At 38.3% G+C, this 24,962-nt stretch overlaps 2 protein-coding genes across 2 annotated transcripts in view; one reads left to right on the plus strand and one right to left on the minus strand.

Annotated features, from left to right (window-relative positions):
• LOC120779110 (kelch-like protein 17) overlaps window positions 1–24,962 on the minus strand; it is a 420,616-nt gene that overhangs the window by 155,286 nt on the left and 240,368 nt on the right. The gene's annotated exons all lie outside the window — the stretch shown is intronic.
• LOC120777132 lies at window positions 4,919–5,485 on the plus strand. The gene has a single exon (XM_040108276.1). It carries the CDS (start codon window positions 4,919–4,921, stop codon window positions 5,483–5,485), a length of 567 nt encoding a protein of 188 aa, XP_039964210.1.

Below are 24,962 nucleotides of genomic sequence, written 5' to 3' on the forward strand. Positions count from 1 at the left end.
TCGAACAAACCTAAAACTCGCGCGAGTAATACAGCATTGTCTGCTGCACCTGCTAATTTCGTTCTTGGTCCTAATTGTGCTGCAGCCACCAATCTCACCACTTCAACAAGCTTTCCAATTGTGAGCAACCTGGAGGATAATAGTGGTACTGATCGGGCTGCTAATCAGCGCATTCCTGTGACACACGGTAAGAGTTCGAACGCAGGCGTATCAAATGCAGCTCCTCCAAATGGGAGTCGGGTGTATACGGTATCACTTAACAAGCACATCTACAAAGAAAGTGAACTCACAAGTCCTGTTCACTCCTAAAATTGTTTTGGTTCACTCGGCCTTCGTCGTCGCGCCGAGTTGCTACAAAACAAAGTGAAATCTTACGACAGAGGCAGGCTTTATTAAGAGAACAGCACAGCTTTTTGGATCACTTAGAGATGCAATGGGTTTTGATGACGACTTTGACGAAAGGCAATATTCAATGCCTAGGATCTCAACCAGGTTGAAGGGTGAGGCACTTCTTCCATCCCAAATGCTGCAGCTGACACCACAATTTGTGGCGCCATTTATTGCAACCGCTCTTGTTCTAAACGATATTACAAATAGTGCGATTAGCGAAGAGTTATATGTTACATTTTTACAACATACTTATATACATACATATAGGGAATACATAACTACAAGGGATACGAGCAAAGCTAAACAAAAGCAAACATACATAATAGGTATGCATATGCGAACATACGAAAATAAATAAATACATACAAACAATTTTGCGTATTGATTTTTTTCTTTCGCGTTCTTAATTCGTTTGCAGATACAAATATACAAATAAGCGCGAGTGAACTGAAGATACTTTGATACACTTCAAAAAATTTTCAGTCACATTAAAACAAAAAAAAAAATCGAACTTTTTCATAAAAAAAAAAGAATTAATCTTTGCGGTAGCGAGACGAAAATTTGATCACATAATATATTTTACAATAAAACATTCAAATTTCCAAATTTCGGGAATGGGCGGAAGAATTATCCAAAATTCGAACAAAATATTCCCAATTACTATAGTATCTCCAAATGCGGATATTAGAATAGATGCACAAGCCATCGTTCTACCGCAACTTACAAATTTGCTTCGAAGCTGTGAAGTAAATAAAATACACTGGGAAAAATGCTCACATCTCAAATTAGCAGATCCCAATTGTCATACCCCATCACAAATCGACATATTATTAAGCAGTGACTTAATACCTCAAGTAATTCTTGAAGGTATTGAGAAAATCTCCAATAAAATGTTAGCACAAAATACAATCTTTGGGTGGATTATAAGTGGCCAAGTCCCTGAAAAAGTCAATTCTTTCACCACACAAGTGGAAAATATCTCAAACGAATTTTTAAATAATCAACTTAAAAAATTTTGGGAAATAGAAGAATTACCCCAAATCACCCACCTTTCAGAAGAAGCCTATTACAAGTCCACAACAACAAGAAACGAACATGCTCGTTATGTTGTGAGACTACCATTCAAACCCACTTTCCCTGAAACCATAGCTCTAGGCTACTCTAGAATATCAGCGGTCCAGCAATTTCTAAGCCTGGAAAAAAGCCTGATAAAGAAAAGTGAGCTTAAATCGGCATACGATAATGTGATGGACGAATATCTTGACCTCAATCATATGGAAGAAGCTGTACCATATGAAAAAGTGTCTAAAGGTAGATATTTATCTTTTTATCTGCCACATCATGGGGTAATAAGACCTGATAAAATTACAACAAAAGTACGAGTGGTTTTCAATGCCTCAAAGTGTACGAGCTCAGGCAAATCACTCAATGATGTACTATCCACAGGGCCAACATTACAACCTGATCTCATGTTGCTAATTTTAAACTGGCGCATGTTTAAATACCTTTTCAATGGGGATGTAGAAAAAATGTACAGGCAAATTCTGGTACATGAAGATGACCAAGATTTCCAACGTATAGTCTTCCGCAAATCAAGTGATAGTCCAATCAGCGACTATAAACTTAAAACCATCACCTTTGGCATTATTGTGCACCCTATTTGGCCATTAGAACATTACATGAAGTGGTACAAACAAATGCAACAAATTTGCCTTTAGCATCTTCTGTGTTGCAAACACAAACATACGTGAACGACATACTATCAGGTAGCCACAGTATCGCATTAGCATGCGAATCACTATCGCAAGTGATCAAAGCATTAAATTCTGAAGGTTTCCCCCTAAAGAAAATTACTTCAAATCACCCTGAAATTATAAAAGACATTAAGAAAGAAGACTTATTAGATACAAATTTCCTTAAATTTGAAACGGCCAGTACAACAAAAACCCTAGGGATTCAATGGAATGCGATAACAGATGAATTCTCATATACTATTGAGTCAATATCTGCAATGTCCGCCATAACCAAACGCCAAATACTTTCCTCGGTGGCAAAGCTTTTCGACCCCGCAGGATGGCTTTCGCCAATAATGATTCAAGCTAAAATCCTCATTCAAGAATTGTGGCAAGATGGCACTGAATGGGATGAACAGGTAAAACCGTTACGTTTAGCGAAATGGGTTCAATTTGCTAACAATTTAAATACCATATCTGAAATTCGAATCCCTCGATGGGTAAATTTCACCCCTAACATTAACGCAGAATTACATGGTTTCTGTGATGCCTCTGAAAAGGCTTATTGCGCAACAGTTTACGTACGCAATCAGTACGATAACAAAATATCCTCACACCTCTTGGTAGTCAAAGCCAAAGGTGCACCTTTGAAGACACTCAGTCTGCCACGGCTTGAACTGAATGGTGCTCTTCTGTTAGCAAAATTAATTTCAATAGTCCAAACCCATCTCAAATTAAACGATCATAAAATGAATCTTTTGTCAGACTCAGAGATAGTTTTAGCATGGTTAGAAAAACCACCCTATACCTGGAAGACCTATGTATCTAACCGAATATCTCAAATCTTAGACTTAGTTGGCCCAGCAAAATGGCAACATGTTGCAAGTGCAGATAACCCAGCGGATCTTGGGACAAGAGGCTGCAAGCCACTGCACCTCACCAGCACTACACTCTGGTGGAACGGTCCCACATGGCTAACAGAATCCCCAAAATTCTGGCCTAAATCTCCTGCTCGGAATATCATACCTGCGGAAAGTCGGAAAATAGAAAATTTTCATATCACTCCAGAAGAGGATGATATTCCACAGATTTTCATAATTTCCTAGAGCACTAAGGGTAGTCGCTTATATGAACGAATTCATTCAAAGACTCAAACAAAAAATGAAAGGAGCACCAAATGATCCTTGCGTACAACTAACGCATTCCGACTTGCAACATGCCAAGGTCAGTCTAATACGATATACACAAACTCGCTCTTTCAGCAAAGAGATATCAAAGTTGCTTGAAAAGCGACCTCTCGAAAAGGGAAGCTCTCTTCTCGTCCTAAATCCATTCTTGGACTCTAACGGATTAATAAGGGCAAGTGGAAGATTAGCGAACTCCAGCCTTAGTTATAACGAACGTCATCCCATCATTATTCCAGAGAAATCCCGTTTTACTTACCTATTTCTATCATATCTGCACTAGCTTGCACTGCATGGTGAGCATCGCTTAATGCAACAAATGGTCCGTCAAGAATTTTATATACCGCGACTAAAACCACAAATCAAAAGGACGATTTTCATGTGTAAACCATGTACCATGTACAAACACAAAATGAGTACGCAGATCATGGCAGCTTTACCACCTGAACGCTGCAACTATGCTCTACCCTTTACCATCACTGGGGTGGATTTTGCTGGACCTTTCCAGATAAAGGCCTCCATGTTAAGGTCTTCTTCATTTAGAAAAGGGTATGTGGCTGTCTTTGTATGTCTTACGACAAAGGCAGTACACCTCGAGCTTTGTTCAGATCTGACTACTGCGGCTTTTCTCGTGGCATTTGCACGCTTTGCGGACGACGCGGATTTCCTTCAAAAATAATGAGCGATAATGGGAAAAACTTCGTCGGAGCCCAAAGAGCAACAGAGAAGGAGTTTATAAACTTCATCAAAGAAATCTCACTTGAAATAGTTAACAAATATGCACCCCAAGGGATCGATTGGCAGTTTATACCTCCATGTTCTCCACACATGGGTGGACTTTGGGAATCAGCAGTAAAAAGCTTTAAGTCTTATTTAAAGAAAACGGCTGGTAATCATAAATTCAATTATGAGGAGTTTACTACACTACTCACTCGTATCGAAGCCGTATTAAATTCAAGCCCCTTATCACCCCTCTCGCAAGATCCCTCCGATTTCACAGCTCTTACACCAGGTCATTTCCTCAGAGGAGCTCCTCTTCTCGCCATACCTGAGACAGAAGGAGACTCACTCACTTTAATAAATCGATGGGAAAGAATCAAGATTCTCCATCACGAATTCAGCCACAGATGGAAGAAAGACTATCTCAAGGATCTCCATAAGAGATATCGATGGAAAACGGCCCAGAAGGAAGCCAATACAGGAGAATGCGTCATCATACAGGACGAATGCCTTCCTCCAACAGAATGGCGACTAGGCCGCATTGAAAAGGTTCATCGAGGATCAGATGGTCACATACGAGTAGTCGATGTTCGAACACAAACCGGCATATTAACTCGACCAGTCACTAAACTGTGTTTTCTTCCAAACAGCGAAGAACAACTTCAACCAAAACCGCAAAATAACTCGCAAAATTAATTGAAAAATAATTAACCAATTCCGCTAATTCGAAATTAATCCGCTTTATAATCCGTACACAACAAATAAATTCAAACAAGCGCGTTGAAGATCAACGTATTATACATATACATATGTATAGATATGTAGCTACAACAACTACATTCTAATATTATAAACAAAATCAATTTAATACAATTTTATATTCCCATAGAAATGGACGTAGAGGAGACGCAAACCACCTCCAACACCATAAGGTCCGAAATCGCTATACCCAAAGCGTCGGCTGCACCCGTTGCCGCTCCAAGGACCAGGGTTATGCGACCACCGCCATCCACCGAAGCAGTCAAGGAGATGAGGGAAGAGCAGCTATTGGAGCCACAGGGGCCTCCATGTTGCAGCCTGTGCCATCGCCCACACGCCCTGAAACGATGTACCATTTTTAAGAGTATGAAGCCCGCTCAACGAAAACAGGTTGCAAGAGCCCATGGGCATTGCATGACCTGCCTGGCAGATGACCACGCCACCATAGAGTGTTGGGCCGACGGCGCCTGTCAATATTGCCAGAGGCCCCATCACACTCTATTTCATCGTTTTCCCCGCCGAGCCAATCCGTCGGAAAGTAGCACCAACACCCGTACCAGACCACACAGCGATGCTATCCGGCGACGACGAAGCAGCCAATCAACCACAACACGTACACGGCCATCTCCGCCACGCCACGCTCATCGTCAGCAACAACGACGCTCCACAGGGTTGAGCGCTGTACTAAACACACAATAGCTGCAGAGGCTCCTAGCCGATTAACTCGCCTAGGGGGGCCGGAATGTTCACATGAGCTATGAACTGCAACATCTCACATCACATCACCTCCCGTCACGTCACATCACATCACATCACATCACGTCACGTCACAACACCTCATCACCCAACATTTCACAGCATACTCCAATACACACACACGCATCAAACACAGTACTTAACACCGATCATTACTACAACACTACATCACAACAACCACACGATCACGATCGTAATCAGATGCTGATTCATCACCCAAACCTTCAAAAGGGATTGATCCGACCGGGATCGGGCTCTTATCGGGCTGCATCCGTGAAGCAAAGCAGTCGTCCGTGACATTTAGTATTCATTTTTTAACCGCAATTTATTTCTTATTAAAACCGCCAAGTGACGGGAGTGAAGTTAATCACCAAGTTCGTCAACCGTGTGCAGCAGTGAGTTCCGCAGAACATCACACTAAAAATATACACATAGAGTATATATATGTGGAGATCACCACTCTTCACTAATTATAATAATTACTCCTAATTTTTATTTGTACTGTACATAATAGTTATTCGTACTATACTTCTTAAGTTTGCCATTTTATGTAATTTATCCTAAAACTTAACGAATGTAAGAATGATAGATCAAAAGAACAAAATTGAAATATAGTTCGTCAACGACCATCAAAGTGTTCACAACGACTCACTTAGTACCGCATCACCACCAAATTGGTGTCAGAAGAGTAAAATTTTAAGTATTTTTTTCTAAACCCCGCGCTTGTTCCAAATGGACGAACATCTTCAACCTGTGGAAAGCGAAACCATATCTGGCAGCGATGGAATTTCAGTAGGCCCAGAAGCATTTAGACGCTACAGAAGTAGTTGGAGCGCCAATGACATTCAACTTGAAAATCAAAGTCATACGGTCATACATTTTGAAGCAGCGAGTGAAGCTGCGCGTCAAACGAAGCCAGCGCAGACAGAGGGCAGCGAAGTACCATTTAGGAATTTACATCAGCCGAATATAGTACCGTTTTCACAACAACGAACAAATGATGCGATCCCGTTTCCAGGTCATCAATGTGTACAGTTTGCACCGCTTCAACGTTATACTGCACCTGAGCAACATGCACGTATTCCGATGCCTCGCATAACACCCAACGATATGGATGCATGGTTCACATCGGTGGACTATTAGTTTAAGGCATGCAACATGAACAGCGACGCTCAATGTTATTACCATGTGATGGCTACTTTAGATCCTCTTACGCTACCAACCATTAGCCAAATCAGTAAAAACGCTGAAAATACGCAACGTATTACCAACTCAGGCATTGGCATGTATGAGTTCCTCAAGACTGAACTTCTCAAATATTTTGGTGAAAGTTATCAACGCAAAATTCAGCGATTATTGGAGGAGATGGTACTAGGTGATCAACGTCCGAGTCAACTATTTAATTCCATGAGACGAGTGGCAGGAAATTCCTTTTCGGAAGAAACTCTTCGAGCCATGTGGATCCAACGCTTACCGGAATTAATAAGAGCATCTGTAATCGCACGCGAAGGTACGATAGATGTCCAAATTGCAGTTGCCGACGCTATTATGGAAACGTTAACCCAGCGTCAAATTTGTTCATCATCGGATCACGCCGCCAGTACATCAGCTCAGACTCAACAAGACACAATTTCTCAACTATCAAATACAATTAACGAATTACAACGCAAATTTGATAATATGCGCACACGAGAACGCAGTCGCTTACGCACTAGTCGCAGATTTCCTCGACGACATAGTCAATCGAGTGAGCGAAGATCTTCCGCACGCAATACCAAGGAATGTTGGTATCATCAAACTTTCGGAGACTCCGCTAACCGGTGCCGTAGTCCATGTCTACGTCGAAAAAGTACCAACACCCAGCATTATTGACTGGAAGTTTCAGTCAGCAATGCTGACGCCAATCACCCCAACGCAGCAGTAAATCAACTTTTCATCAAGGACCAGTCATCAAACGTAAAATATCTCATAGACACTGGTGCCGATTACAGTGTTCTTCCAAACAAAAACAAGTTTAATTCTCTTCGTCCAACGAACGTTACGTTATACGCAGCCAACGGTACTCCAATAAAAACTTACGGTTTAGTACGCCAACACGTGGATCTTGGTCTTCGTCGCAAATTCATGTGGAACTTCATGGTTGCAGATGTTAATACATCAATTATTGGCAGTGATTTTATTCGTCACTACGACTTGATCATCGATCTAAAACGCAACAAATTAATCGACAACAAGACAAATCTCGAAGCGCCGTGCACTATTCACAAAGAGTTGAATATGCAGATAAAGGCTTTCGACGTACAGTGTCCATTCGCAAAGCTACTCCAGGAATTTAAGGACCTCACGGAAATGAATCTTGATCGAAAACCAGTAAAGACTGAGGTATGTCACGTAATTGAAACTCAAGGTCAACCCGTTACAGCTCGTGCTCGAAAGCTCGACCATAAAAAGCTTAAAGCCGCACGCACTGAATTCGAATATCTGATGCAAATAGGCGTTTGTCGCCCTTCGAAGAGCAATTGGGCCAGTCCGCTTCACATGGTCCGCAAAGCAGACGGCAATTGGCGACCATGTGGAGATTACCGTGCGCTCAATAAAATCACCGTTCCAGACCGTTATCCTATTCCGTTTATTCATGACTGCTTAACAATCCTACGAGGAAAAACAGTTTTTGGCAAGATCGATCTACAAAGAGCATTCCATCAAATACCCGTTCGACCGGAAGACATAAAGAAAACAGCCATAATAACACCATTCGGTCTATATGAGTTTACTCATATGACGTTTGGTCTACGAAATGCAGCACAAACTTTTCAACGCCTCATGCATGAAGCCTTACGAGGACTTGACTTCGCCTTTCCTTATGTTGATGACATATGCATAGCTTCAGCAAACATGGAGGAACATGCGAAACATATACGCATGATATTCCAACGACTCCGCGCAACTGGCCTAACAATTAATCCGTCGAAATGTGAATTTGGTAAAAAAGAAATCAAATTCTTAGGTCACATCATTACGCATAAAGGTATTCGCCCGCTACCAGAAAAAGTTGAGGCTATTTTAAAAGTTAAACGACCTACAGTAGCCAACGAATTAAAAAGTTTCCTAGCATCTATTAATTTCTATCGCAAATTTTTACCTAACGCCGCAAAACGTCAAGCCGTTCTACAAAAACTTATCAACGGAAACAAACGCAACGATAAAACTCGTATCGATTGGACAGATGACGCAATCAACGCTTTTGAAGATTGTAAACAAAATATGGCCGATGCAGCAACTTTAGCATACCCTCATGTTGGTGCGCAACTCCGTTTATTCACAGACGCATCCGATGTCGCAGTAGGAGCTGTACTTCACCAATTAGTAAATAACGAACCAGAACCCCTAGGATATTTTTCACGTCGTCTAACCGAAACAGAAAAGCATTACTCAGTTTACGATAGAGAGCTTCTTGCAATCTATCTCGCCATAAAACATTTTCAATTCCTAATCGAAGGCAATCAAACATGCATTTATACGGATCATAAGCCATTAATTTATTCTTTTCATAAGCGCAACGACAAAGGTTCACCTCGTCAGATTAGACAACTTGACTATATTAGTCAGTTTACAACAGACATCCGTCACATTCCGGGTTCAAAAAACCAAACCGCAGATATATTGTCGCGTATCAACACTATAACATCAATCAACTACACTGATATGGCCAATGAACAAAAATCTGACCTAAACATTCAAGCACTTGTTAATGGTAAGATAAAACACTCCTTACAACTTAAACATTTCAGATTAGAAGGCAGCAACGCCACATTACTTTGCGATGTCTCAATGAGCCAAGTTAGACCCATCGTACCGAAAACGATTTGTAACCAGATTTTACACAATGTTCACGATCTCGCTCACGTTGGAGCCAACGCAACTCTAAAAATGATTTCTCAACATTTTGTTTGGGTAAATATGCGAAAGGACTGCAAAGCATTTGTTCGTGCCTGCATCCGTTGCAGTCGCAGCAAAGTTTTACGCCACATCAAGTCTCCATTACAACGTTTAGAAATGCCAGACCAACGCTTTCAAGTTGTTCACGTTGATATAATTGGACCATTACCTCTTAATCATGGATTCAAATATTGTCTCACACTCATTGATCGCTTTTCGAGATGGCCCGAAGCGATACCTCTTGTCGACATTCAAGCAGAAACCGTATGTAGAGCTTTCTTGAACGAGTGGGTTGGACGATACGGCTCACCTCAGAAGATAATCACAGACCAAGGAACTCAATTCGAATCCAAAATGTTTCAAGAGATGTTACTAACATTAGGTACTCAGCGTGAACGTACATCACCGTATCATCCACAAACGAATGGATTGATAGAAAGGTGGCATCGTTCATTTAAAAACGCCATACTAGCCACCGGAAAAGAATCTTGGGTAGATAATTTAGGACTTACTCTTTTAGGACTACGAAATGCCGTTAAGGAAGACTTAAAAGCCTCCGCAGCGGAAATGTTATTCGGAACCGCAACACGATTACCAGGCGAGTTTTTTACTACAAAACCAAATATGCAGCCGAACTCAATTTTTGTTGAAAAATTACGACATCATCTTCAAAAAATTCGTCCCGTCGAAACTTCATGGCATTCACCAAATACACCATTCGTGAATAAAAATTTATTTCAATCAACACACGTATATGTACGCAACGATCGAGTAACTCCTTCTATGACAGAACCATACGATGGACCCTACAAAGTTATTTCAAAAAACGACAAAAATTTTACAATCGCAATAAAAGGCAAAAACATCGTTATTTCAATCGACCGTCTCAAGCCAAGTTACAATATAGCAGATGAAGAATCGGTTGTTAATTCTAACCAAGCATCAAACCCTCTAGATGTATTGCAAGTCAATTCACAAAAATCTAGAAGGGGGGTAATGTGGAGATCACCACTCTACACTAATTATAATAATTACCTCTAATTTTTATTTGTACTGTACATAATAGTTATTCGTACTATACTTCTTAAGTTTGCCATTTTATGTAATTTATCCTAAAACTTAACGAATGTAAGAATGTAAGATCAAAAGCACAGAATTGAAATATAGTTCGTCAACGACCATCAAAGTGTTCACAACGACTCACTTAGTACCGCATCACCACCAAATATACATATATACCTAAATTTTGTAATTAAATAAATTTTATAACGAGTGTGAAAATCAGTGGGTTTTATTTTCGATCTCATACGTATACTATACCACGTAAGTATACTAGTGACATACGTTACTAGACTTGTCAAATCATTTTGTTAGCTTTGAGTTACGCCATCAGTCTGTTTGAATACTAACACTATCTGCTGCGTTCTAACTTGCCTTGAAATTTTCCAAATTATTGCGACACTGAAAATTTATGACAAAAATTTTCTTGCAGTTAATTTGCATTTGTAATTTTTATACTCTCGCAACAATGTTGCTAACGAGAGTATTATAGTTTTGTTCACATAACGGTTGTTTGTAAGTCCTAAAACTAAAAGAGTCAGATATAGGGTTATATATACCAAAGTGATCACGGCGACGAGTAGAGTCGAAATCCGGATGTCTGTCTGTCCGTCCGTCTGTCCGTCCGTCCGTGCAAGCTGTAACTTGAGTAAAAATTGAGATATCATGATGAAACTTGGTACACGTATTCCTTGGCTCCATAAGAAGGTTAAGTTCGAAGATGGCGGAAACCGAAAACCTATATAAGCCATAAATAAAGATATTAAAGTGAAATTTGGCACAAAGGATCGCATTAGGGAGGGGCATATTTGGACGCAATTGTTTTGGAAAAGTGGGCCTGGCCCCGCCCCCTATTAAGTTTTTTGTACATATCTCGAAAACTACTATAGCTATGTCAACCAAAGTCTACAGAGTCGTTTCCTTCAGGCATTTCCATGTACAGTTCAAAAATGGAAGAAATCGGATAATAACCACGCCCACCTCCCATACAAAGGTTATGTTCAAAATCACTAAAAGTGCGATAACCGACTAACAAAAAACGTCAGAAACACTAAATTTTACGGAAGAAGTGACAGAAGGAAGCTGCACCCAGGCTTTTTCTAAAATTGAAAATGGGCGTGGCGCCGCCCACTTATGGACCAAGAACCATATCTCAGGAGCTACTAGACCGATTTCAATGAAATTCGGTATATAATATTTTCTTAACACCCTGATGACATGTACGAAATATGGGTGAAATCGGTTCACAACCACGCCTTCTTCCAATATAAAGCTATTTTGAATTCCATCTGATGCCTTCTCTGTATAATACGAGTATAAACATTAGGAACCAATGATGATAGCGGAATAAAACTTTACAAAAATACGGTATTTGAAAAATATGTAAATGACGTATTATGAAATCTCGATTATCACTTTACCATGCGAGAGTATAAAATGTTCGGTGACACCCGAACTTAGCCCTTCCTTACTTGTTCACTTTTATCATCTATCGACTATTGCAAGTAAACATCTTTCCTGTCTTTTTTCTGATTTCCACATACACGTATGTATGTACATCGCAAACAACAACTAGAAGATTTCCCGTACAAACTTTTCCAGCTGCCATCTACTTCACAACCTACCACGTTACTGCATTTAACTCGCTTCCAATCCGTTGAATTACAGTAATACTCCATCGACTGCGGTTCATTGCCTAGTAGCTTCCACACTCAGTCCCCGGTTGCGCCTCCACTTGACTGCCCTTCAGCAACAATTTAGCGTTTATGGTTCACGAATTTATGAACTGCTTTCTTTTCCAACACTAAGAAGTCATGCACCGTGGCAGCCAGACAGTCAGCTCGCTAGAGCTAAGATTGCCCAGTCAATTGGAAACGCCACATTAGCTTTGACAGTCAATCAAATAGCTTTACACCAGAGTCCGGCTCGTTGCTTTCGTCTCTTTGCGGGATCTCGCGAGTACTGACACATCTTTTCATCTGCAATTATCAAGTATTCGTGCATGCTATCCAATCATATTTGCGATATCGTAATACTTAGTTATTGCTCGTTGGGCTCAGCTGGTTTAAATTGAAAAGGTTCGCGCTGTTTGGAATTTACAGATGATTTTGGTTGAATTGGTTTGTTAGCTGGTTGTCTCGTTGGCCTGGCACATTAGGAAAACAAAACATCGGTCGAGGCCGTAATCAATACCTGCGGTAATCCGATATAGAGCATACTAAATGATGGGAGGTTAGCGATGTCTGATGTAGTACATATTCTCTTTTCTTATATGAGCCTTTAAATATTCAAGCACTTCAAACATCCAAATCTTTTAAGTACATAAAATATTTTCGGCGTGAAGAATATAGATTCAAGTTTTAAACAGAGTTTGCGAAGGTTGAGTTGGACTAATTTTTCGTGATCCCGTGACGGCTCTTCAAACACCAGTAAGATTAGAAGGTAAATGAAGCATTTTACAGTTGTTGCCCTTGTTTCGGTGTTTTCAGATTTAAAAGAAGTTAGGGAATTGTGGATTGGTTGGACTTGGTAACAGTCTTGACTTCTTTGTAATTTGAAGTTAGTTTAACATTTTGTTTTCTTCTAGTGAGAAATTTTTCTGCGGCTACATGATGGGAAGCTGAGAAGAATTCTGCTGAGGTCACAAAACGTATTCTCATATACGAGTTAATAGAGCTACATTACAGTTATTTAAACGCGATTTCTTTTAAGTCTATTAAAATGTTTGTACAAATTCTTAATATCAGTGGCTTCCTACCTACTGAAATTTTGCAAAAGTCCGTTAGTTCTCAAGAAGCTGTTCATTTGTCGGATTTGCCAATATCTAATAATTTTGGCTGCCATACAAACGGACCAATTAAAATCAAGTCCTTGTGTGCAAACAAGGTCGGATAATCGGTTACTATATACTACAATTTAGTTTAACCTGCTTCTACAATACTAGATGGCCGAAATTTCTTACAGCGCAGACCTCGGCAGGTCGGTTGGCTCCACCAAATCGCAACGAAATTCCTTTATTCAATCATCGCTGAGCGTACTCGAATGATTCGATTGCTAGCTATCATGATGCTTTTGGTGTTGCTGCTGCTATTATAGTGTAGTTGTTGTTTTTGTGCTTGTTGTTATTATTGTGCCAAACGATGTTTGTGCTTTTTTCTGCCTGCTCGTCTTGTTGTTGGTAGCAGCTAGCTGTCGCCGTTGTTGGCACTTGTTGTTGTTATGGCTCTGGCTTGCTGTCGTTATTGTGTATGCTTCCGATTGTTATTGTTGTTATTACTCAATACATGGCAACGTACATTGTTACTCCCTTATTTTTGATGTAAGTGCTGCTGTTTTGTTGGAGTTAAGGGTATGACATAGCTCAATATTTGTGTTGTTGTTGTTTTTGTAATTGCTATTGCAAGAGCTAGTGTTTTTATACCCTGAACAGGGTATATTAAGTTTGTCACGAAGTTTGTAACACCCAGAAGGAAGCGTCGGAGACCCTATAAAGTGTATATATAAATGATCAGTATGTTGAGCTGAGTCGATTTAGCCATGTCCGTCTGTCTGTCTGTCCGTCTGTCCGTCCGTCTGTCTGTATATATACGAACTAGTCCCTCAGTTTTTAAGATATCCTTTTGAAATTTTGCAAACGTCATTTTCTCTTCAAGAAGCTGCTCATTTGCGGGAACGGCACTATAACATATAGCTGCCATATAAACTGAACGATCGGAATCAAGTTCTTGTATGGAAAACTTTCACATTTGACAATGTATCTTCACCAAATTTGGTACAGATTATTTTCTAAGGCAACAATGTAATCTCCGAAGAAATTCGTCAGATCGGTTAACTAAAGCATATAGCTACCATACAAACTGAACGATCGGAATCAAGTTCTTGTATGGAAAACTTTCACATTTGACAACGTATCTTCAAGAAATTTGGTATGAGTTATTGTTTGCAAAAATAATGTAACATTTGAAGAAATTGTTCAGATCGGCTTACTATAGCATATAGCTGCCATACAAACTGAATGATCGGAATCAAATGCTGGTATGGAAAACTTTTGCATTTGACAAGATATACTTACGAAAGTTGGTATAAATTATTTTCTGAGGCGCCAATGTAATCTGTGAAGGGTATATTAGCTTCGGTGCAGCCGAAGTTAACGTTTTTTCTTGTTTGGTTTTGTTGCTGTCATTGCATACTATACGTCAGTGTTCAATGCAGACCGCTGTTGCTTTGGCAATGACTTGTTGTTTTTGAAATGATTCTGTTGTGGTGGAAATCGTTATTGTTGTCGATGTCATTGTTATTGTTTTAGTTTTTGTTATTGCCACATTCAATATTTTCAAAATTCACTTATCATTGGACGCCTCTACAATTTTCCTTGCGAAGAATTTCATTTCAATTTGGCGAATGCATTTCGAATTCGATTTCACAATTTTCAATATATGTATGTACATATGTATGTACACATTACAAGAACAACACGAACGAGCAAAGCATGCCAAAAACAATGCGGCCAACGAGCAATAACGGAGTATTAGAAATAGCTGCAGCTAAAGGACAGCGCAAATATAAATAGAAATGCCAGCGAACAAGCTGATACATACACACACTCCAAAGGTGTATACGAAGTCACTCGAGCAATCAACAGCATAGCAAACTTGCGACAAATCGAATGGAATCACTTTCCGGCGTGCTTGCTGGCGTTGCTAAGGAGCAATGATGTACATATGTACTTATGTTGGTGAGGGGTGAGCGTGGGACTGCCTACCGATTAATGCAACTGGGTATATTATTGCTAATGTGCCAACTGCCACACGCGTTTACTTCGTGTGCGTGTGTTTGCGCGTTTATTTTGCTCCACGTAGGCTTGCAGCCAGCAGTTGCGTCCCTCGGGTCCCCACTGCCTGCCAATAGTCAACAACTGTTCTTTCCGTTGTGATATTTGACATTTGCAACACGATTAAAAAGCTGGCGCTCGTGCGGCACGGAAGGTGACTTCAACAGTTTTAGTTAGTTACTACACACACCCACTCTCTCAAACAATTATGTATGTATGTATGTACGTTTGTCTGCCGCATTTGTTAAGCGTCAATGCTGGTGTTGCTGTTGTTCTTGTCTCTTTATGTTTTTTTGCGGCTTGTAGTGCAATAATCGTTCGAAAATACCAAAATCGTTGGTGATTGCTAGGCATGTGTAATAATAACGGGAATTAGCCAAAAAAACAAGGTGCTTTCCAAAGTAAACAGGACTTTTAGAATCTAACGCCCTCTGGTGCTGTCTATCAATATGTCGACTGATGCCTTAGAATCAGCTATCTTTATCGATTATCCAGTGAGAATTTCATGACTTTTCATTTCATCAATTGGAAGTGAAGTTATTGCGTTTTAAGTGTCAGTAAGTTTGTGTTATCGGTGCGAAACTGAGCTTCGAACAAAGAGCCAACATTAAACTTTGTTTTAAAATTGATAAAACTTTTACCGGAACGCTTCAATTGATGAAACAAGTTTATGGCGATAATTGCCTATCCCGTAGCAGAGTGCACGAGTGGTTTCAACATTTTGAAGTGGTCGTGAAAATATAAATGACGATCAACATGTGGGCCAATCTAAATACGTGATCACCGGAAATTCCATCGAAAATGTGCGTGAATTCATCAAAAATCGAAATTATTATTGAAATTCATCGAAATAGAATAAAACATCTCCAAAACATCGATTTATCGCGTTTTGACCGAACATTTGGGCTTACGAAAGGTGTGTGCACGGTTTGTTCCGCACAAATTGACTGATGACCAAAAATTGCTCAGAATCCAACATTCGAAAGACGATTATTTGACCAAAAATCACATTATAACCATTAACCACTTTCCGTATTTACCTGAAATGGTACCGTGCGACTTCTTCCTCTTCGGAAAAATGCATTTGCTTATGAAAGGAAAGCGTTATGCAGACGCTGAGGCCATTCAAAAGGTTTGCACCGGCATACTGGCGGCCATACCGGCCAATGAGCTAAATGAAATGGAGTTTCCGTGAAATGAAAAAGTAAGGAATGGCTAAATTTGGGTGCAGCTGTTTATTATGTATCTCCGCCTTTGTTTTTAAATCATAGGTATCACGAAAAGGTGTACATATGATGAAAACTGGGGCAGCTAACTGGCCGATTTCGTCAACTAATTATTTGTGCAAAGTTTCATCACGCCCATTTTCGCACTGGAACATAAAAATGTTTGGGTAGTATTATATAATATACGAAATTAGGTTGAAATTGGTAGAACAGATCCCAAAATGGATTTCACCTTGAGGTGGGCTCGTCTGTTCATCCTGATCACTTATGTATGTATATATCTATACTTATTTTCGCACAATTTTAGTGTTGAGTTCTTTAGTTCACGAGACCGAAACCCATATCGTCGTCTTCCTCGGACTCCAACTCCTCCTTTTGGCTTCTTTTGTCTTTTCGGCAGCAGCGCCAGCACCAGCAGCTCGAGCAGAAGAAGTAGCAGCGGCAACAAATTTGCTGGGAAACTCCTTGATGGTGGCAGCTTAGCTTAGCAGCAATAGCTCACAGATATATGTATATGTATATCCATATCTATCTCGATAAGGTATGCATTTGAAAACTGAGAAAGCACATGGCCGATTTCATCCTTTCAATTTTTGGTATCAAACTACCGAATAGTAAATCAATCTTAAGGGCATTTTTTGTGATATTTTTGAAAAGGGCCTTTATTTACTAATTAATTCAAATAATATGCGCTTACGGATCGGTGTTTCATTTTGAAACAGTTTGTATTATCTTAAACTTGTAGACCTTTTGCAAAACGACCTGCAAAAATGCTTTGGAGATGAGGACGATATTCTGTTTAAAATTATCTCAGATCCAATACCGAAAAAAAACTATTATTACTATATGATCGAAGATCCTGCCAAAATTTTGATTTTTGGCAAAATGGCCGCTGCCAAAAAATGAGTACATTTTTGAGTTAAGTATTTTAGAGAAATTTGAAAAGTACGAAAATTGGGGAGTCTTGGCGGGCACCGCTGCCTAAGTATTAGTATCAGCGGAATAGTGGGTGATACAGAAACTCTGAAGACAGCTGACAGTCGCAACGTAAATGTGCCGCGACTTGTGGACGCCGGCGTTTGTTGGGATTGGAAAAAGGCAGCATTTGATTTACAATAAGAACTAAAAAAATGTTTATGTTACAAAAATAACAAATTATATATAAGCGATACATTTAAGTCACGGCGTATTTGGCGACGTTTGAGTTTACTGTCGACTTGTTGGCCAACTGCTTTGGTGGGTGTTCACCTAGAAGCCGGAAAAGTTATTGAGTTTAAAAGGAAGTGTTTCCTTAGGTTGAAATATATAAAATTTATTATTTAGTAAAACAAAAATAGAGTGTTCTTGTAGTCAATAGCTTCTGGTGTTTAGTCGTATTCAGTTAGTTCTAGTCAGTATAATGTATAATTTTAACTCAAAAAGTATTATTTAGTAGTAAAAAATCCGAATTATATTTCTACCTACAAATCCTCTTAGTTAGTCCTATTAAATAAAAAAAAATGAAAACTCACATTAAATAATCATTAGTCCAATTAATGCAGGCGATAATCAATCTTAATAGTTGGAGTCAATTTATAACAGCCAACACTATGACTTAATGTCGTTATCAAAATTTATTATTGATGTAGTAGAAAAAAAAAATAAAACAGAGTCCTTATTTTGAACAGCTAATAATCTTTAGTCAATTTAAAGTTGACAGTAGACTATATAAACTTAAATTCAAAAATAAATTACTATTACCAAATAACATAAAATTTAATTTCAGTACCAATTAGTTAAAAATCGAAATCAGTATCACGTTGTTTAAAAAAATCGGAACTCGAGGTACATATATATTCGATTTAAATCAAATTATTACGGTAGCCAATCAAACGCTTTAATTTTGTACAAAATAATAAAAACCATTACAGACAATAGCTAATAAACCTTAGTCATTATATAACAGCCAGTAAACGACCGGTTTTTGTGAAAGTAAGTTATATTAAAGTTAAAAATTTGTAATTACATATCCGAAACAGAAATTCATAATTCAGTAGCGATTAGTCAGATGTCGAAATCAATATCACATAGTTAATACCAAATCATTCGAAATCTTAATTCATTGAATAATAAAATCATGTGTTAGAAGTTGAAACCAATATAATAGAATATAAATTGTGTAGTCTTGACTCAAAAGTCATACGTCAAAAGGCAAAAGCCAATCTTGCGTAGTCAACACCAATAAACCGCCAGCTTCAGCCTTCATTCAATAGTTATCAGTAGAAGTTTGAAATCAATTTAGCATAGATATTACTAAACAAGCAGATTTTTTTAGAATTCATTTTATAGTCATTAGCCAGAATTCACAATACCAATTCATTTGAAATGTGAATTCATTGAGTTATAAAAATTTTATGAAAATAGAAACCAAAATATTAAAATATGCGGCATGTAGTCCAAACGCAATAATCATTAGTCAAAAAAAATTTCATATTTTACAAAGTCTTGTCTTAATTCAGTAACCATTGGTCAAAAATCAGGATATCAGAAATCTATATAACAAAATATAAGTCTTGTAGTCCTAATTCAATTGTCATTAGTCCCAATCCAATAAAGGTTAATTATTACTAAATAATCTAACTTCTTTAGTCTTAATTCTATAGTCCAATTTTTATAGTTCATTCAAAAGTCACTAGTCAGAAATCAAAGTCATGATTCCATAATCAGCAGTAAAAACCGACATCTGTAATCATAATAACACTCAGTGGTTTGCTATAAGATTAGTTACTAAAAAAATTATTAAATTAAAATTCAATATTAATGTCTTAAACAGGGTACATTAAGTTTGCCACGAAGTTTCTAACACCGAGAAGAAAACATCGAAGATCCTATAAAAGGTTTACCGATCAGTTGGGCGAGCTGAGTTGATTTAGCCATATTCGTATCTTTGAATTTACGCGACTATTCTTTCAATTTGTTGAGATATCGTTCCAAAAATTTTTAATGCAACCATTTCTTCCTAAGAAGTTGCTCGTTTGTTAAAATCGCCCATATCAGATCTATATATCATATGGGTGCCATAAAAGCTGATCGTTCCAAATCAAGTCCTTGTCTGAAAAGATATCATCTCGAAATTTGGCATGGATTATTATTAAAAGCAACGGGGTAATCTTCGAATAAAAGTAACAGCACAAATTTCAAAGAAAATGCTTAAATCGGACCACTATAGCAAATAGTGGCCATACAAACTTAACCAACAAAATCAAGTTCTTGTCTGGAGACTTTTTATAATAGCTTCAGTGCAACCGAAGTCGACTTTTTTTGTTGTTGTTTTTTTTTAATCAAAATTCCGTAATTATTGAACAATGCAGTGCAAATTTAGTCAGTACTCAATAGCTAAACAGAGACTCGATTGTTCTCCGCACACTAATTTGATTGAAGCTGCTTTCGAATTCAGTTCTCTCTCAATAAAATTGAAAATTTAATTGATTTCAACACCCGCCATGAACTTAGCTACACGAAACATACACACATACTCATAAACATAGACAATTGCAGTGTAGTGCTGAGCAATCACGTGGAGAAGCTGGCAAACAAGTAATTGTCCTCCTGATATCTGTCCCCTTGTCCCAAAATGAGTTGCTGTGCTTAGCAACGGGGTACATATTTACGCAATAAGCAGCTACAACGAAAATGGGGGAGCTGAAGTATTGTTCGGCGGTTTGTGTGTCCTTGTGACGCACATAAGAAGAATTTTCTGCATTGCAAAGTAGCAACTGTGTGAGGCATGAGACAAGGAGCCTTTGTTTGTTTTGAATTTGTGGCAAGTTGCAAAGGTGTTCATAGTTTTGTAGTACATACTGTATACAGAAGGTAAGTAAGCTGAAAAACACAAAGTAGCAATCATGTTGCAACATTAGCTATCTGATAAAGCAAACTATGCGGCATGCTCATAGTAAAGCAGTAAAAGACGATCAAAAATACAGAAATTTTAAATTTTATAGCTGGGGTAATTTATTCGCAACAACAAATGTTGCATGCAACATTGAATATGTAACTAAATATTAAATGTGAAAGCCATTAAAATGTTTTAGTCGTGCTTAGAAGCGTACAAATAAGTAAGTGACATGAAAATGTGCTAGAAGAGGCAGAGACAGAGTGCGAGCAATAAAAGTATAACGTAAAAAAAATGTAATCAAAACGCAGCAGCAATCAACGGCGAGTTAGCGCCACATAGCCATGTTGCAACAGTAGTTGTTAAAGTGCTGTCAACTGGTGTGTCATCAGCAAGCGGTTGCATGCCACAAACACACATGCGCATACTCATGTCAGTGCACTAGCATACATGCAACCAGTTGACGCCTTAAGTTGCAATGCACTTCCGCTTTGTTGCATGCGCTGACTGACTAACAGACAGTTGTTGTTTTTTTAATTATTTGTGTTTGTTGTTGCTTATGCTACTACTGACAAGGCATTGTGACATAGACTCTTCGTGTGCAACCCAGCGCTAACTACTATATAAAAGTGTCTCCCTACTATATTGCAACATGCCACATGCAATGTCGCATTGCAATACGATTTTTGGTTATTAAAGTCGCAAAGCCTCAGCTATTGGAATTACTGTGGCGGGTGGTAGGGGCGGTAGCTTCCGAGCTTCTATCGGGTGATTTTTTAAGAGCTTGATAACTTTTTTTAAAAAAAAAACGCATAAAATTTGCAAAATCTCATCGGTTCTTTATTTGAAACGTTAGATTGGTTCATGACATTTACTTTTTGAAGATAATTTCATTTAAATGTTGACCGCGGCTGCGTCTTTAGGTGGTCCATTCGAAAGTCCAATTTTGGGCAACTTTTTCGAGCATTTCGGCCGGAATAGCCCGAATTTCTTCGGAAATGTTGTCTTCCAAAGCTGGAATAGTTGCTGGCTTATTTCTGTAGACTTTAGACTTGACGTAGCCCCACAAAAAATAGTCTAAAGGCGTTAAATCGCATGATCTTGGTGTTAACTTACGGGTCCATTTCTTGAGATGAATTGTTCTCCGAAGTTTTCCCTCAAAATGGCCATAGAATCGCGAGCTGTGTGGCATGTAGCGCCATCTTGTTGAAACCACATGTCAACCAAGTTCAGTTCTTCCAGTTTTGGCAACAAAAAGTTTGTTAGCATCAACAGCTCGCGATTCTATGGCCATTTTGAGGGAAAACTTCGGAGAACAATTCATCTCAAGAAATGGACCCGTAAGTTGGCCACCAAGATCATGCGATTTAACGCCTTTAGACTATTTTTGTGGGGCTACGTCAAGTCTAAAGTCTACAGAAATAAGCCAGCAACTATTCCAGCTTTTGGAAGACAACATTTCCGAAGAAATTCGGGCTATTCCGGCCGAAATGCTCGAAAAAGTTGCCCAAAATTGGACTTTCCGAATGGACCACCTAAGACGCAGCCATGGTCAACATTTAAATGAAATTATCTTCAAAAAGTAAATGTCATGAACCAATCTAACGTTTCAAATAAAGAACCGATGAGATTTTGCAAATTTTATGCGTTTTTTTTTAAAAAAAAGTTATCAAGCTCTTAAAAAATCACCCGATACATACATACATACTGCCCTACACTATATTATTTTCTATTTTGCAATTTTTTCTATTTCTATCTCGATTTCGCAGCCGGCTCTTGCCGCCATATTACACTCTTAATGTATCCAAATACAAATACTCTTATCTGTTGTTGTTGTTGTTGTAGTTTTGCTTTTTACAAGCAGCAAGCAATGCGTGACACATCACATCAAATCGCTTAGAATGTGTTGATATTATTAAATTCTTATACAGCTTAGCCCTACCAGCAGTAATGTTAAAAAAACAACAAAAGCAGGCATAAAATGACATTTGAAAATGTCAGCAGTGGCAGTAACATGAAGTGTAGAAATCTCGATTGATATGTAGTTGAGAGTAATTGAAATGAGCAACTGAGGAGTGGAGCAGAGCATTTGAAAAGAACAAAAGAGAGGAAGAGTAGTGAAGATGGTAACTTTTTGATTAGAATTATGTATTAGTTTCTGTAATGTGGCAAGTACTAATGTCAACAGATCTGGTAGATAAGAGTATGAAATTCGACGTTTTTTGGCCACAATTGGTTTAGTTCAAGTCTTGCTTAGTCCCAAGTCCACAGATTTACATTATCTTGTCCTGAATGCGCCTCAAATTTATGTGTATGATACCATTGACAGGGCATATAAGTTTGCGACGAAACGCATAACCCCGGGAGCACTTTCGCGTTAACTCGTCTTAAGATTTTAAAGTGTAATATACAGTTAGAAGTGAGAAAAAAGCAAAATTTCCAGATTTTTTTCGGAGGAATTTTTTAAAGTTATTGATCCAAAAATTACACATATTATGGTAATTTTAGCTGTATTTTAAGATTTAGTATTAGTATTAGTAAAAATATTTATTTGGAAAGGATCTACAGCTGGTCTCCAGCAGCTCCTCTCAAAAAGACGTTTTGCCGTGACCACTATATCTCTGATCCGTATTCTTTGAAATTAAAAAATTACTAAAAAATATATTTAGGAAGCTCATGATAAAATTTGAGGAGAACTTACATGCGTCCATGTTCGGTTTTTCTACTGAAGAATCACGTTTTTCCAGTTTTCTTTCCGTTTTATAGCCTGTCAGCTATGATGTTATCCGCATTCGGGGACCAAATAAAGTTTGCAGCGTATTACGCCTCGGTTTTTCTGCGCGTATGCTTTAAAAATGTGTGTTCGGAGTCATCCTTGATCGCATCGTTGTATATACAAGTTGGCTTTCCCACTTTTAGTATTATTTATAGATATTTCATAAGGTATCCGTGACCGGTTAGAAGTTGTGCAGTATAATAATCCATCTTACTTTGTTTTTTGTCCAATGGACCACAATTTTTTATTTTTTATTAGCCTAGCCGTTAATGTACCATGACGTTCCTGCTCCCAACGAGTTAGCCATTGTTCCAAGTTATCGTTCTTTATATCCTTTTTTGTGGTATCAATTATTCCTTCAACGTCCATATTTTCTTTCTTTAAAAAGCTAATAAGTCGACGACGTGCTTCCGCTTATTTTCACTACAGTTTTGCCTGATATCCGTACTACCCTTAGAACAGTTGTACTACAAGTATATACATTTTTTAGAGCTTTACTCTTGTTATTTTTCTGAATGAAGCAGTTCATATCTCTGCTCCGTAGAGCAAGCAAGGTCGACATTATAACCTTATGTATCTGCTGTGTCGATCCTTCGATGTTCGCCTTCAGCCGTGCTAAGTTGGAAATTTAGTTTAGACTCCTTTTCCACAGCGTGTCTGTAAGCCAGATAGTTGACAACGTTTTGTGCCCTCATGTTTATTATAGTCAGAATATGCTTCTCTTTTAGCAATACTAACCCGGTTTTTCAGTGGCAAGTGTAAAACTTCGCACGTAAAGCCACATTTGTGCTCTGATCTTTACCTGGTTTAATTTCCTGTTTGCGTTTTCAGTGCCCCTGGCGGTGGTTATAGTAGCGATGTCGCCTGCATGAGTTTCGTTGAGTATATAAAGGCTTTACACGCCTTTATAATTGACGTTCTTGAGGAATGGATCGATAACACCGGTCAACACGATTTTTGGGTCTGACATCTACATGTTAAATTTTAGTTTCTCCTATGACAAAAATAAGGAAAATTTTTTTTTCCGGTTAAAGTTTGCTTTCGTAGAAATTAGAGCAATTTTTCGATGATTTTTATATTTTTTCTTCAATTTCACTATAGATTATAATTAGAATTTTTTTTTAAATACAAGAGTCGTTTTTATTCAAGATGTGTGATAAAAAATAATATATAAATGTAAAATAACAAGAAATTACTGTCTAAAAGTTAAAATTTTTTGTATTTCTTTTATGCTCATATGAGCTCTCTCATATTAAACCCCAGATATACTTATCGCTGGAGATCAGCCCAAAGCAAACTTAAAGATCTAAAGATTAATATTTAAGTGTTTTTCAATGTCTAGAATCAGAATTAAAGCATGAGAACAGAAACCCCAAAAAAATTATTTTTTTGTTGACCGGTGTAATTGAACCTTGCGCAGCTCCTGACCTTCGCCTTAAGTTTCGTTCTCTCTCGAAGGTTTTATACAGCAAGATTCTGTATTTCAAGTGGTTCCTCACCACTAGGCTGAGATGAGTAGGTATTTTAAACTTTTCTCTTAACGCTTCAACTCTTTTTTTTTAAAGAGTGCTGAAAGCTTCTGTACATAATGTCCGTTTGTGCAATGATTTGATTTGAATTTTTTGCTTTTCCCATTTTCCTAACGACATTCTCAATTGCGCTCAGAGTTGATTTATCGGGTCTGAAACCGTATTGTCTAGGTGATAAACCGCCTG

The sequence above is a fragment of the Bactrocera tryoni genome, chromosome 5 (genome assembly GCF_016617805.1).
Source record: "Bactrocera tryoni isolate S06 chromosome 5, CSIRO_BtryS06_freeze2, whole genome shotgun sequence".
Taxonomy (NCBI): Eukaryota; Metazoa; Arthropoda; class Insecta; order Diptera; family Tephritidae; genus Bactrocera; species Bactrocera tryoni.

Bases quoted from the DNA above. Each gene is read 5' to 3' on its own strand.
- LOC120777132 (XM_040108276.1), top strand. From the start codon at position 4,919: ATGGACGTAGAGGAGACGCAAACCACCTCCAACACCATAAGGTCCGAA.